Genomic DNA, 14576 nt, shown 5'->3' with positions numbered 1-14576 from the left:
CATTGGATAATTTACTTTTCACCAGACTATCCATTCATGTGAAATCACGTTTTTCTTCACCATATTCCCTCTGCTTCACTTTTTGTTATCAAGTAAGATCTTTGACTTACTTGCAGTTTCATCAAATACTTTTGTATGCAAAATCCGATCCCGCATTTTGCTAATTCCTACCCTCTGATGAGAAGGAAAGTATTTCTTCGAAGCCCCGCGGATTAAGAACTTTCCTCTTATTAAGTGTTTCCTTTTCAGATTAAATATGTTTTTAACTCTTTTTCAAAGTGTTTTTTAACATGTTTTATTAACTATTTGCTCTTATATATATATGTATATATATATGTATATATATATATATATATATATATATGTATATGTGTATATATATATATATGTATATATATGTATATGTATTCAAAGTGTTTTTTAACGTTTTATTAACTATTTGCTCTTATTATAAACTCTATCTCCTATTTAGTTTTATCGAGTTTTTACATCTTGTTGAGATTACTTTATAAATATTAATTCTTTAATATTTATAATATACTTTAGTTTTACCATCTTAGATCATTTTGGTAAATTTAATTGTAATTTTTATTATTTCAGTTGACCTATATTATTTTGCCCTATATATTTTTTCGCGCCTTTTAACATTTCCTGTCTGGGTCATTTTAACATTTGTTTTTCTATTTTATATTTAATTCAATCCCCATTTAATATTTTTCTCCTCTTCTTCTTCAGTGATCTTTTTTTATTTATATTTATGTCTCGGAAGTAGAGTGAAAAGCATATCTTATTTTTCTTTTATTAATATTATTGGAATTTTTTCTTTTTTTTCCTTGTACACATTTTTGTGAATTATTCCATGGATTTCTGCCTTTGGATTATTTTGGACCATCTTCTTCCAATTACGGGATTTCCTTGGATTTTACTTGTGCAAATGGAAATTCAATTAACTTTCTTGAAGTTATACATTTAGATTTTACCGTCACTGGATTATTTATCTTCCACCAGACTATCCATTCAATGTAATCACCTTTTTCTTCACCATATTCCCTCTGCTTCATTTTTTTGTTATCAAGTAAGATCTTTGACTTACTTATTGTTTCATCAAATACTTTTGCATGCAAAATCCGATCCCGCATTTTGCTAATTCCTACCCTCTGATGAGAAGGTGAGTATTTCTTCGAAACTCCGCAGATTAAGGACTATCCACTTATCTAGTGTTTCCTTTTCAGATTAAATGTTTTTAACTCTTTTTCAAAGTGTTTTTTAACATGTTTTATTAACTGTTTGCTCGTATATATATATATATATATATATATATATATATATATATATATATATATATTGTTTTATCTTTGCAGATGATTGCCGCCCTGCCCAACAAAAAAACCCACAGCTCCATTCCTCAGTTTGGGTTACAGCACTCACCATCTCTTTCAATAACCTTTGCAAATTATTTTGCATTATCGCAATAGATGTTTACCATTGATTTCTCGTTGGTAGCGACCATTGGTCGTTACTGAAATTTAGATTGTTATTAATAATTAATTATTGCAATATTTTGAGAGTAATGGGGTATGATCCCACACAGTCGGACGATTCTATTTATAAACGGTGCTGCTAAGAACTGACGAATCAAATTAATTCACGTTCTGCTACCAACCAATCAGAAACCAGAATTGCTTCATAATTATTAAACCTTTTCTGGAGCAATTTCACATGTTCTTTTCCCGGGTTTCGACACGGTAAGAATATTTTGTTCTGTGGAACTGTCTACTACAAACAAGTCAACTCCCAGGACTTGTGTGTAACAGCGAACCATCTGAAACTGTTCTGAAACTCAAAATGGCTTACACTTCTAGAATATTATTATTATTATTAAAACGTGATGAATGTGAGGACTAAATGAACCATATATTTCATTCAAGTGGTGCCCTGCTTGGTACAGGCACTGATGGCTATGTCTCTCCATCTATCTATCTATCAGTACAATGGGGTAAAGAATGGCTGGTTACTTTTGGTGCATCTAAAACCGAGCTTCTCTCTTTACATCATCAACATTCTGATCCACATCTGACATCAATTGAAATGAATGGCTCTCATCTTCAGGAGGCCTCAAGTTTTGACAAGCTTCTTGGCTTGACCATTACTCCTGATCTTAAATGGAACACGTACATCAAATCTGTTGCCAAGGCCGCTGGAAAAATGGTGGAATCTTTCTATCGATCCGGTAGATATCTCACTGCTGATGCTATTCTCTATCTATATAAGAGCCAGGTACGTCCAAGGATGGAATACTGTTGCCACATCTGGGCAGGAGCTGCTAGAAAGGACTTGGCCTGCCTTGATAGAGTTCAAAATAGACTTCGTAGCCTCGTAGGAGATGTCCTTTTCTCTTCCTTGCAACCTTTATCTCACAGAAGAGATGTTGCGAGTTTGTCTCTGTTGTATCGTTATTTTCATGGAAAGTGTTTGAATGAGCTTCAATCTATGGTCCCCCCTCGCCAAACTTTCACAAGAAACACTCGTCTAGCTGTAAACACTATCAATAATTCCCCCCACTCTTTATCTGTGCCTAAACCTAAACGTAGATTCCATGAACAAAGCTTTTTTCTTAGAACTGCACGCCTGTGGAATTGTCTTCCGTTTTCCTGCTTTCCGGCTGACTACAATATGGTTGTCTTCAAGTCTAACGTAAATAAGTTCTTGATGAGCCGTTCCATATAAGTTATCAACTTTACCAAATTTTCATTACTAATGATTACTATAATGTCCAATTTCTACTGTACACTCTTTAACCCTTATCCTTGAGTGGCCTCTTGGCCTTGATAATGTGGTGATGCCTATGTAAAAAAAAAAAAATCTCTCTTCCTCGCGGCATTCATGAATTCATTGTTGTTCATCATTTTTGATGTTATCAAGGTGTTCAGACTATCAATGTATGTTTTTCGCTGCCATTCTTTGCTTTTTTCTATCCACGATCTTTCCTGTTATTCTTTCGTGGTTGTCGGAGAGTAGTTTAATGGCGATCAGATGTCACCCGTGCATCATGGTAATCCTTACCGAGCAAGGTGTTCCTATTCAGAACTCTGTCCACGCTGGTTCACGAATAAAGAATTTGATGCATTGCTATAGCTTTCTTTGCATTTGTACAGACAATAGGTTGCAGTTTCTTTCTGTCCGAGCAGTGCCCATAATAGACGAGGTGTCGTCTGCTCAGCACAACGAAATACGAAACCATGAACAAAATTATTTCTGTTTGCTTTTGTATTACATCTGTCACCTGCTTTCCATGACCTCACCGTACCATTATTAGGGGGTGGGGAGTGAGGGTGGGGTTAAGTGGGTTCTCAACCATGCTCAAGGGTCTCCCACAGACTAGCGAAGGGAAGGGGGTGTCTTGCTTTTCTTCTGACAGTAGTATTGTCTCGCAACCCTAAAAGGAATCACAATAACATTTGATAATATATAACAGATATTAATTGAATGGTTCGTGAATGTTCAGATTTATATTTATTTTTTTTTTTATTACATTTTCACCCCAAACAAGGCACATTGCCACTTTGGTGTAGGGGGCTACTATCAAGGGAAACATCTACTGGGGAACTATGTAGGGATTAGGGCAGCGAGATATTGGTTCACGTTGCACTTGAACTTATGCATGTCAGTACAGTTGGGGAAGCAGTGACCTGGAATGGAATTCCAAAGTCTAGCGGTTCTGGGGAAGAAACTACTGGAGTAGAAAGATCTTTTACATCTAGGGATCTCTACAGTGTGGGGGTGGGATTTTGCAGCTTGTCGGGTCTGTCGAGGGTGTTCACGTCGTGGGGGCTACCGTATCCCGGGGTTCTACTGTATATATTTTGCATTTGGGATTCATCCTGTTTGGGAGTTTGCCGTCTTTTTCATTGGATTTTTACCATATCTTTTTTGTCCCCTTTTTTCCGTTTCCTGTTTTCTTAATCTCTTTGACTCCCTATAAACTGTCACTGTTTACTAACTTTTTTTATGCAAATATGATTCATTTCATATTTCTAGTTTCTTTCAATGCATTAACCTGCAAAATGTATTGTACATTTTGCAAACCTCTTTCCTCTGATGAGAAGAATTGCATTTTTCGAAACTCCATGGAATAAGGGCTTTCTTGTTTATTTGTACTCTTTGTCGGATAATTAAAATTTTGTCATCCTTCTTTACAGGTTTGTACGTTTTTTGAAAAATTGAATACATTTTCAATAATAAGATTTTTCAATCATATAAATATATATATATATATATATATATATATATATGAGCAAACAATTAATAAAATATGTTAAAAAACACTTTGAAATGAGTTAAAAACATATTTTATCTGAAAAGGAAACACTAGATAAATGGATAGTCCTTAATCCGCGGAGTTTCGAAGAAATACTCTCCTTCTCATCAGAGGGTAGGAATTAGCAAAATGCGGGATCGGATTTTGCATGCAGAAGTATTTGATGAAACAACAAATAAGTCAAAGATCTTACTTGAAAACAAAATAAGTTAAGCAGAGGGAATATGGTAAAGAAAAAGGTGATTACATATGAATGGATAGTCTGGTGGAAGATAAAAAAATCCAGTGACGGTAAAATCCAAATGTAAAACTTTTATATATATATATATATATATATATATATATATATATATATATCTCAGATCACTGAAGTTAAGCAACGTTGAGCCTGGTTAATATCAGATGGGTAACCATTTGGGAATTCTAGGCGCTGTATGTGCTCTCCGCTTATCTCGGCATTTGTTTCCAGTCGTCCTGTACAGACACTTCACTTGCCACTGGTATTTAATAATGTCCACTCAGGAAAGGTGTGGTTGGAGATTGCGCACCTCCTGCTACAAAAATTTCATGCGCAAGCAGGCCTTTGTGGGTATCGATAGTCTGTCCAAGAATGAAGGAGACTGCTGATTATATATATATATATATATATATATATATATATATATATATATATATATGTATATATATATATATATATATATATATATTCCAGGTAGAAAGATATCCAAAAATCAAGTATAATTGAATTTCAACAAGGGTCTTTGATAGTGCTCAATCAAAGAGAGCAAATTATATATTTTTTTATTATTCTTTATGTAGATGCAGTCATATCTTGCTACGATGTGCGGACCGTTTCAATGATATTTGATTTCATCAGGCAATAAAAATCAAAGTACAAAAATTAAAAAGGTTCCAGACCTTTTCAAATTTTGAGGAGAGAAAATATGCCACTTAATATATAATGCCACGTAATATAATGCCACGTAATATATATATATATATATATATATATATATATATATATATATATATATATATATATATATATATATAAATGCAACTTTGTTCCTGTGTGTGAGTTCTTTCCTTAAAGACTCCGAAACGGCTGAACAGATTTTCTTTAAAATTTACAGAACTTTAGTGTATAAGTCTGGGAGCGATCTTAGTTAAATTTTGTCTCAGAATACTCTCCATGATTACCGATAATCGATAATCGAAACCGTTATTTTAATTTATCTTTCATCGGTAAAGACATTTTTCCTGGAATATATATATATATATATATATATATATATATATATATATATATATATATATATATATATATATATATATATTCCAGGTAGAAAGATATCCAAAAATCAAGTATAATTGAATTTCGACAAGTGTCGTTGATAGTGCTCAATCAAAGAGAGCAAATTATATTTGTTTTATTATTCCTTATGTAAACACAGTCATATCTTGCTACGATGTGCAGACCGTTCCAATCATATTTGATTTCATTAGGTAAGAAAAATTAAAATTCAAAAATAAAAAAAGCAAAGAAATTAAAAAATTTGAAAAGGTCTGGAACCTTTTTAATTTTTGCATTTTAATTTTTCTTGCCTGATAAAATCAAATATGATTGAAATGGTCTGCACATCATAGCAAGATATGACTATATTTATATAAAGAATAATATATATATATATTAGTGTTGGAAGGATTAATCCGAATCGGGAATCGGAAAAATCTTAGCTTTTTGGTGTATCGGAATCGGGTATCGGAAAAATTTGAGCCTATTTTTCGATGCTAAAATCAATTCCTTGAATTATCTTTTTTTATTTAATTTTGGTTTCAGAAAAATCTTCCACTGCTTGTAGTAATAATAAAATAATCAATATTTATTGATTTAAACTTCTAGAAAAACTAAATCTCTGGATCAACCCCTCACAAGTGTGTTTTTACGTTTGAGAAAACATAGGCACATTTAAGATGTGGTCTTACAGAAATGGAGACAAATTAACACTTTATAGTTAAATATTTAGAGATTTATAAAGAATCGGAATCGGTAATTGTATCGGAATCGGGAAAAATATTGGAATCGTCCAATCATTAATATATATATATATATATATATATATATATATATATATATATATATATATATATATGTATATATATATATAATTATTTTTTTATTATAATAATTAAATACCTACAGACACTAGTGTTTCATCCTTTCGGGATTCTTCATATATATATATATATATATATATATATATATATATATATATATATATATATATATATATATATATATATTTAAATAAGGGAGTAGTCACCAACAATGTGTATTTTTTAACATTATTTTATTATTCCGTGTCTTGGTTTTTCATTGAGAATTATGTTTAGATCATCGTAATAATGTTTTTAAATCATTGAAATCGTTTTTAACGCGTTTCAGACGTTCTGTGAAGCGTCCTCGTCAGAAATTAGTTTCAAATGTGTTGGAGATGTAAAGATAGCATTTTCGTAGTTTATTTGAAGTGTTTCCAAGGGGTGGAAGCGTGTAAGTGTCTACTATTCATTGGAATGTTCAATTTTTATTACTCTTTTATGTATATATATGTATATGCATGCATGTATATATATATGTATATATATGTATATATATGTATATGTATATATATGTATATGTATATATATGTGTATATATATGTATATATATGTATGTATATGTATATATATGTATGTATATATATGCATATATATATATATGTATGTATATATATATATGTATATATATATGTATATATACATATGTATATATAGATGTATATGTACATATGTATATATATATGTATATATACATATGTATATATATATGTATATATACACATACATACACACACATATATATATATATATATATATATATATATATATATATATATATATATATATATATATATATATATATACTAGCAGGAAGACCTAGGTCGTGAATGTTCAGTGCTGCAAACTTGTCATGCTTACCTTTCGACTTCCTTTTGTCCCCCAATGTTGGTCACGGCGGCAATGTATCGCATGATGATCTTAGAGGCTTCAGTTTTGCCAGATCCACTTTCACCTAAAAAACGTGAACAGAAAAAAGAAATTTGAATTGATTAAATATTGAAAAAATATTCTTTCTTTCTTCGTTTCAATGAATTATTGAATATTAGCGAGAGGCGAGTAAGTAAATAAATACATAATAAGCAGTAAGAGAGGGGGATAGAAAGAGAGAGAGAGGGGGAGATATAGAATAAAAGAGAGGGAGATCAAAGAAGGAGAAAAGGGGGCTGAGATAAAGAGAAAGAAAGAGAATAAAATAAAAAGAAAAATGGCGGCAGTTCTATTCCGTTTATAACTTTTAATTGCTTAATCATTTTTATAAACTTATATAGAAAAAGAAATAACATTTAGTTTTAAGGGAAACAACTCTTTTTTATATTCTTCAATTAAAAATTAAGAGTTATTCCCCTTGCTTAAATCGATTTCACAGTAATTAGATGAAGCAGTAACACACCGTCCAGGTGTTAGTTCGTTAAATCCTCTCAGGTATTAAACTCTCAATATAATTTCATTGTGTTCATAAATACAAGATGTCGGCAATTACATCCCGCTGGCAAATATATTTCACAAATCGATATTTGATTCTGCCTAGTCAATTTTATTATAGTCGTATCTTCTTTGCAATAAAAAAATTGTTGCAAAATTATTTTAGCTCATTATTTTTAATTACCAACCTATCAAAAAAACACTGCGAGGCATATAAAGTATATTTGTGTGTAATTTCTAAAAAAAAAATCGGCCCGACCGTTTAGGAGTCCATAGGGAACGGACTCTCTGACATACAGACAAAGTTCCTTTTTATATAATAGCGGAATTTTGAATTGTTTGACCTTTATTAAAAAAAAATGCTTATACAGAAAAAGAAATAACATTTTAGTTGGAAGAGCGACAACTTTTTTGCTATTCTTCGATTACAAATTAACAGCTATTTCACTTGTTTCATTTAATTTCACAGTGATTAGATAAAGCATTAACCCAACACGCAGTAAAATCCCAGCCCCTATACCATAGAGATTTGTAGATGCCTTTTACTCAAATAATTTTTTTCCCACGAACTGCTAGAGTTTGGAATTCCCTCCTGGATCCCTGTTTCCTTAACTGTACTGACATGCAGAAGTTCAAGTTTAATGTAAACAGACATCTTGCTGCTCAACTCCCTACTATAGTATCCTTACAAATTTTGTTGCATCGTGTCTTCTTTGGAGAAAAAGCAGCAAAATAATAATAAAGAGTAATTTGATAGGGAAATGTATACACACAGACAGACACGTAATTTCACTTTTATAGATATACTAGCGAGGGGTACCCGGCGTTGCCCGGGTGTTTGGAGGTGTGGGGGGGGGTTTAAAAAAAAAGTAAGTATGAGGATCGAACCCGAACCCTTGAGACAAAGTTGTAAATTAAAATGTGGAAATAAAAAAAACGTGCGACGTTAAACATTGCCCCACCGCGACATGCTAACAGAAACACGTTTGAATTTATTTAATTACATGGATTTGGCAGGTGCCCGTTTTAATGAGTTATTGAGGTCAAGTTTGACTGCGGGATAGTATTCATTTACTGCTAAACGCCCCCCCCCAAGATGTTATAGGAAAAAGACTAACCCACATGCGGCGAGCGACAAATATTGAATATTTATCTTCCCGAAATCGAGCAAATTAAATAGACAGGCGAGCTTCGTTGTTAACTGTGAGATATTACGATTTATATGTGATATAAAAAGTTTTAAAAAGTTGTGAAGCAAGCGACCGCTTCTCTGAAAAAAAGCCTTTTGTTGACATACAGAAAAAGCGAACACACGTACATACATACATACATACATACATACATACATACATACATTTTCGCTTTTATATATATAGATAGATACAGAAAAAGAAATGACATTTTAGTTGTAAGAAAGATAACTCTTTTTATATTCTTCGATTAAAATTAAGAGCTATTCCACTTGCTTAATTCAATTTCACAGTAATTAAATAAAGCATTACCACAGATGTTAGTTCATTAAATTGACCTTAGAGTTTAGCTTACTCAACATAATTTCATCGCGTCCATAAATACAAAATGTCGGCAGTTGCATCCCGCTGGCAAATGGCCTCGCGTTTCTATTAATAAGTGGCGACCATGCCAAAATAAGAAACGAAACCAAAATAGATCGAGATTATTTATAAATACGAAGCTTTCAGATTTCCGATCGGTTTATTCCCCCCCCCCCCAGACAACAGCGGAGAAGAGAGCTGATAAAAAAATTAAAGTATTCACTTAGGCTTTCAATGAAAATAATTGACTCGTAACCTTTGCCTTTTTATAAAATAAAGGAAAAAAAGGGGGGGGGAGATATCACGTGATACGAGATGTGATGAATGATAAAGGTAGAAAAATTTAATTCAGTAAAAAAAAAATCGAATGTTTGAATGGTATTTTATTGATACGCATTTTATTTTATTCAAATTAAATCAAATGTCAAATCTCGAGTCTGCAGACTGAAAATTGACAGAGTAATTTGGTAGGGAAATGTACACAGAGTTTGTATTACTGTACACATAGATTCGAAAAAGTTGTCAAAAAATAAATATATAACAAATAAATGTTATCAAAGGCAAGATAAATTACTTTTCTACCAAACTGGATATCATTTTCGTGTTTTTATTCAATTTAACATGTTTATTCAGCTCGAAAAGCATACAGTGTTTACCGATGTATTGGAAAATTCAAAATCGCGGCCGACTCTCTCTTTAACACGGTAAGTTCGGAAAAAGGTGTAATAAATAATAAACTCGACAAAATACTGTTAGAAATTTGCTCAATGTTACCGTGACATAACTTGACATATATTCGGTGGTTTTTTAATAGTATTTTGTCTAGTTTATTATTTATAACACCTTTTCCCGAACTTACCCTGTTAAAGAGAGAGTTGGCCGCCATTTTGAATTTTCCAATACATCGGTAAACACTGTATGCTTTTCGAGCTGAATAAACATGTTAAATTGAATAAAAACACGAAAATGATATCCAGTTTGGTAGAAAAGTAATTTATCTTGCCTTTGATAACATTTATTTGTTATATATTTGTTTTTTTGACAACTTTTTCGAATCTATGTGTACAGTAATACAAACCCTGTACACACACACACAGACACACATACAGTTTCACTTTTATAGATATATAGATAGATACAGAAAAAGAAATGACATTTTAGTTGTAATAAAAACAACTCTTTTTATATTCTTCGATTACAAATTCAGAGTTATTCCCCTTGTTTAATTTAATTTCATAGTAATTAGATAAAGCATTAACACAAATGTTAGTTCATTAAATTGACCTTAGAGTTTAGCTGACTCAACATAATTTAATCGCGTCCATAAATACAAAATGTCGACAGTTTCGTCCCGCTGGCAAGTGGCCTTGCGTTTCTATTAATAACAGCGGCAGCCATACCAAAATAAGAAACGAAATCAAAATAGATTGGGATTATTTATAAATACGAAGCTTTCAGATTTCCGATCGGTTGATTCCCCCCCCCCCCCCAGACAACAGCGGAGAAGAGAGCTGATAAAAAAATTAAAGTATTCACTTAGGCTTTCAATGAAAATAATTGACCCTTGACATTTGCCTTCACATTTGCTCGTCAATTTTCTTCAACGTCGACTTTCTTTCTCCCCCGAGCACATTTTGTCCTTTTTCTTTTTTTTTTTTGCCTTTTTCTTCTCGCGCACACTTCCTAATTTGCCTTTTCGAAAATTTAATTCAATAAAAAAAAACTGAATGTTTGATTTCGAAAAGAGAGAGATAGGGGAAAGGGGGGAGGACAAGATGGATTATGAGAGAAAGATCGATAAAAAAAAAGAGAAAGCATTAAAAAGGGAGAAAGCGAGAAAAATAAAGACTGAGAATTACAGAGAGATTTTTTTTATGGAAATCGCTCCAGACAAGGCATGAAGCCACTTGATACAAGTAAAAAAACAAAATGTAACTTCAGAGTCAAAAGTTAACCAACTATAAGGTTATATGGATAGATTTCAGCTAAAAAAAAAACAGCAATTCTTTCCCTTTTGCCAGAAACATCGCTCATAGAATGTGAGGACTATGTATCGTTGCCTTTACAAAAAAAAAAAAGAGGAAATAAATAAATAAATGAAATAGGGGTCGGCATTTTTTCTTTTTTAACAAACGTTTTTATTACTGTTATTTTCAGCACTTCAAAATTTCTTGCTGCCACATGTCTATTTCAGCCTGATCCCGTTTCTCCTTCTTCTGACTGCATGCCGGCCACAGCCAGTCAATTTTCACCTTTGCTTTTACACCTCCATTTACTTTGTCTCCGGAGCACACACAGTTCTTTTTATCTTTTTTCATTTTCTTTTCGCGCACACTTCCTAATTTTTATATGCGCTTTTTCGGCTACTGCTGATGTTGTTAATCACTTCGCAAGCCAGCCATCCTTTGTTGCTGCTGATGTTTTCCCACGCACTGAGAGACAGAGAATAAGCGAAAGAAAAAGAAATAGATATATAAAGCGAGAGAAATGGAGAGAGACAGAGACAGAGAGATAGAAAGAGAAGGGGAGGTATACGGAGAGAGTTAGAAAGAAAGAAAGAAAGAAAGAGAGAGAGAAAAAGAAAGAAAGAAAGAGGGAGAAAGAAAAAAGAAAGAAAAAGAAAGTAAGAAAGAAAAAAGGAAAAGGTAGAAAAAGAAAGAGATAAACAGAAAGAAAGAAAGGAAACGGAAAAAGAAAGAAACAAACAAACAAAAAGAAAGAAAAAGAAAGAGAGAAACAGGAAGAAAGAAAAAGAAAGAAAGAAAGGAAAGGGAAAGAGAAAGAAAGAAACAAACAAACAAAAAGAAAGAAAAAGAAAAAGAGAAACAGAAAGAAAGAAAAAAGATAGAAAGAAAAAAGAAAGAGAAAAGAAAGAAAAAGAGAAAGAATGAAAGAAAGAAAGAGAAGGGGAAACAAAAAATAGAAAGAGAGTAAGAAATAAAGAGTGGGAATTAAAGGTAGAAAAGCAAATTTTTTTAACTTCGGGGGGAGTGGGTGGGGGGGTCATTGCTTATTAAAGCGGTGACCCCTCTAGTATAAGAGTTAATAAGTGTTACGTAGGTGGGGAGACAACATGATCAGAAATGGTTGAACTTGAATAGGGCTCAATTAATTTAGATAACCACTTAGCAGGAATTTCTTCACATTAGATTTGAAAAGGATCATGCGACTGTCCTACTACTCCTACTGCTGCTCCTACTCCTACTGCTACTCCTACTGCTACTCCTACTGCTGCTCCTACTCCTACTCCTACTGCTACTACTACTGCTACTCCTACTGCTACTACTGAACTACTGCCAATACTACTACTGCTTCTACTAATCCTACTCCTACTACTACTGCTACTACTGAACTATTGCAATACTACTACTGCTACTACTATTACTACTACTATTGCTACTACTGCTTCTACTACTACTACTCCTACTACTACTATTGCTACTACTACTTCTACTACTACTGCTACTACTATTACTGCTACTACTACAATGCTTCTGCTACTACTACTGCCACTGCTCCTACTGCTATTACTGCTACTACTACTACTACTACTATAGCTACTGTTATTACTACTGTTACTGCTACAACTACTACTAATACTACTACTACAACTACTATTACTACTGTCACTCACTTCTGAAGTAGAACGCTCGCCTACCCAGATGTCATTGCAAAGGATGCCAATATTTAGAAGCAGTCACGCAGGACTGGGATATCTTCCGTTAGTGTGTGAACTCCATCGTTTTGACTACGGTTGAAAGACGTTGATGTCATTTATTTATTTATTGTATTTATTTATTTGCTTCCCCCCCCAAAGCAAGTTAGGCACAAGGCCGTTTTTAATGTGGGGTAAAAAACCAGCTCCCCTAAAAGTAGGAAAAATGGGGGCACTCTGGTTACCAAAAATAATAATTGTCCCAGTATAGAGGGTTTCCCCTCCATTGACTGGTACAAATTATCTTAAGTGCAGCATCTGCAGAACAGATACTACACTTTGATTCCGGCCCGAAGGCCAAGTACAATAGGGTGTTTATTTGCCCCCCCCCCACGAGCAAATTAGGCACAAGGCCGTTTTTTAATGTGCGGAGTGAAGGGAAATGGGGACCAACTTCCCAGGGAGTATGGGAGTCGGATAGTAACAATTGGTATGAAGGGTTGCCCCTACATTGACCAAGATCTTATATGTGGGGTTGCCCCCACATATGGTCTTTGCTTCCAGTATCTGCCGGAACTGATACTACACTTTAAGATATTAAATCTTTTATTAAGGCAAAAAAAGAACATGAACAAAAAACTTAGGCACAAGGCCAACTCAAAAAGGGGGGGGGCAGATGGGGGTCGTTGGTCATCCTTGTAACTCTAGAACTAAACAAAAGTTTCTCTTAGCTAGAATCTTCTTTCTCCATAATACCGCATTTGCCCTTTCGTACTTAGGGACGTCCTACTTGGCACCCAATTGTTTAAAACATTTTTTTTATTTCCGTGTAAAAACAAAAAAGATAACAATGATGATACGATAATTCATTTGTGCCGAGGGCGGGGAAAAAAAAAAAAAAAGTGGTTAGTAGGACCCTCCCAACCTCGTCTAGTTGATAGACCGTCTGTTTCACTTGGTTTGTAAAGGAACCTGAGCTCCTGCAGGCCAGTCTCTAAGTGGGGATGCTCTATAGATGGGACGAAATGGAAAAAAGAAAATTTTGTGAGTGAAGGATGGGGAGTTAGTGATCATTTCTTTCTCTTCAAGATAGGTGAAATTTAGAGTGAGGGGTGAGAAGAAAACATTGCAGATAGGAGGGGATGGGGATTTTGGAGGCTTCCTACTTGGGGAGGGATGAAGCATTTACTCGGCTAGCTAAGAGGCTGAAAATGGATTATGCTTGATAGGCGGGGAAACGTATTCAAACTTGGCTCCTTTTCGTACACACAGACTTGCTACATGTATTCATCTTCTGTCAAATTCCGCACGATGCAGCCTTCTTCTATCACATCAGATCTTCACCTGTAGTTGGTGTTTAAAGAAAGCGATCAGATCCTGATCAGAAAAAGGCACCCCGCCCCGACCACCCTGCAGACGCGACGTCCAAATCACCATTCTCGCCACGGCCAGGATCGTAATGTAGACC

At 33.7% G+C, this 14576-nt stretch overlaps 1 protein-coding gene across 2 annotated transcripts in view; it reads right to left on the bottom strand.

Annotated features, from left to right (window-relative positions):
- Positions 1 to 14576, bottom strand: part of LOC145263605 (unconventional myosin-Id-like) — a 461413-nt gene that overhangs the window by 200079 nt on the left and 246758 nt on the right. For both annotated transcript variants that reach the window (XM_080120445.1, XM_080120446.1), the window contains one exon: positions 7337 to 7430. In XM_080120445.1, the coding sequence (XP_079976571.1) occupies positions 7337 to 7430 (94 nt within the window). The remainder of the gene's footprint in view (positions 1 to 7336; positions 7431 to 14576) is intronic.

This window comes from Euprymna scolopes, chromosome 39 (assembly GCF_053919585.1).
Source record: "Euprymna scolopes isolate OS-2025 chromosome 39, ASM5391958v1, whole genome shotgun sequence".
NCBI classification, from domain to species: Eukaryota; Metazoa; Mollusca; class Cephalopoda; order Sepiida; family Sepiolidae; genus Euprymna; species Euprymna scolopes.
The sequence above is the reverse complement of the archived record's forward strand: the minus strand, read 5'-3'. Positions and strand labels throughout refer to the sequence as shown.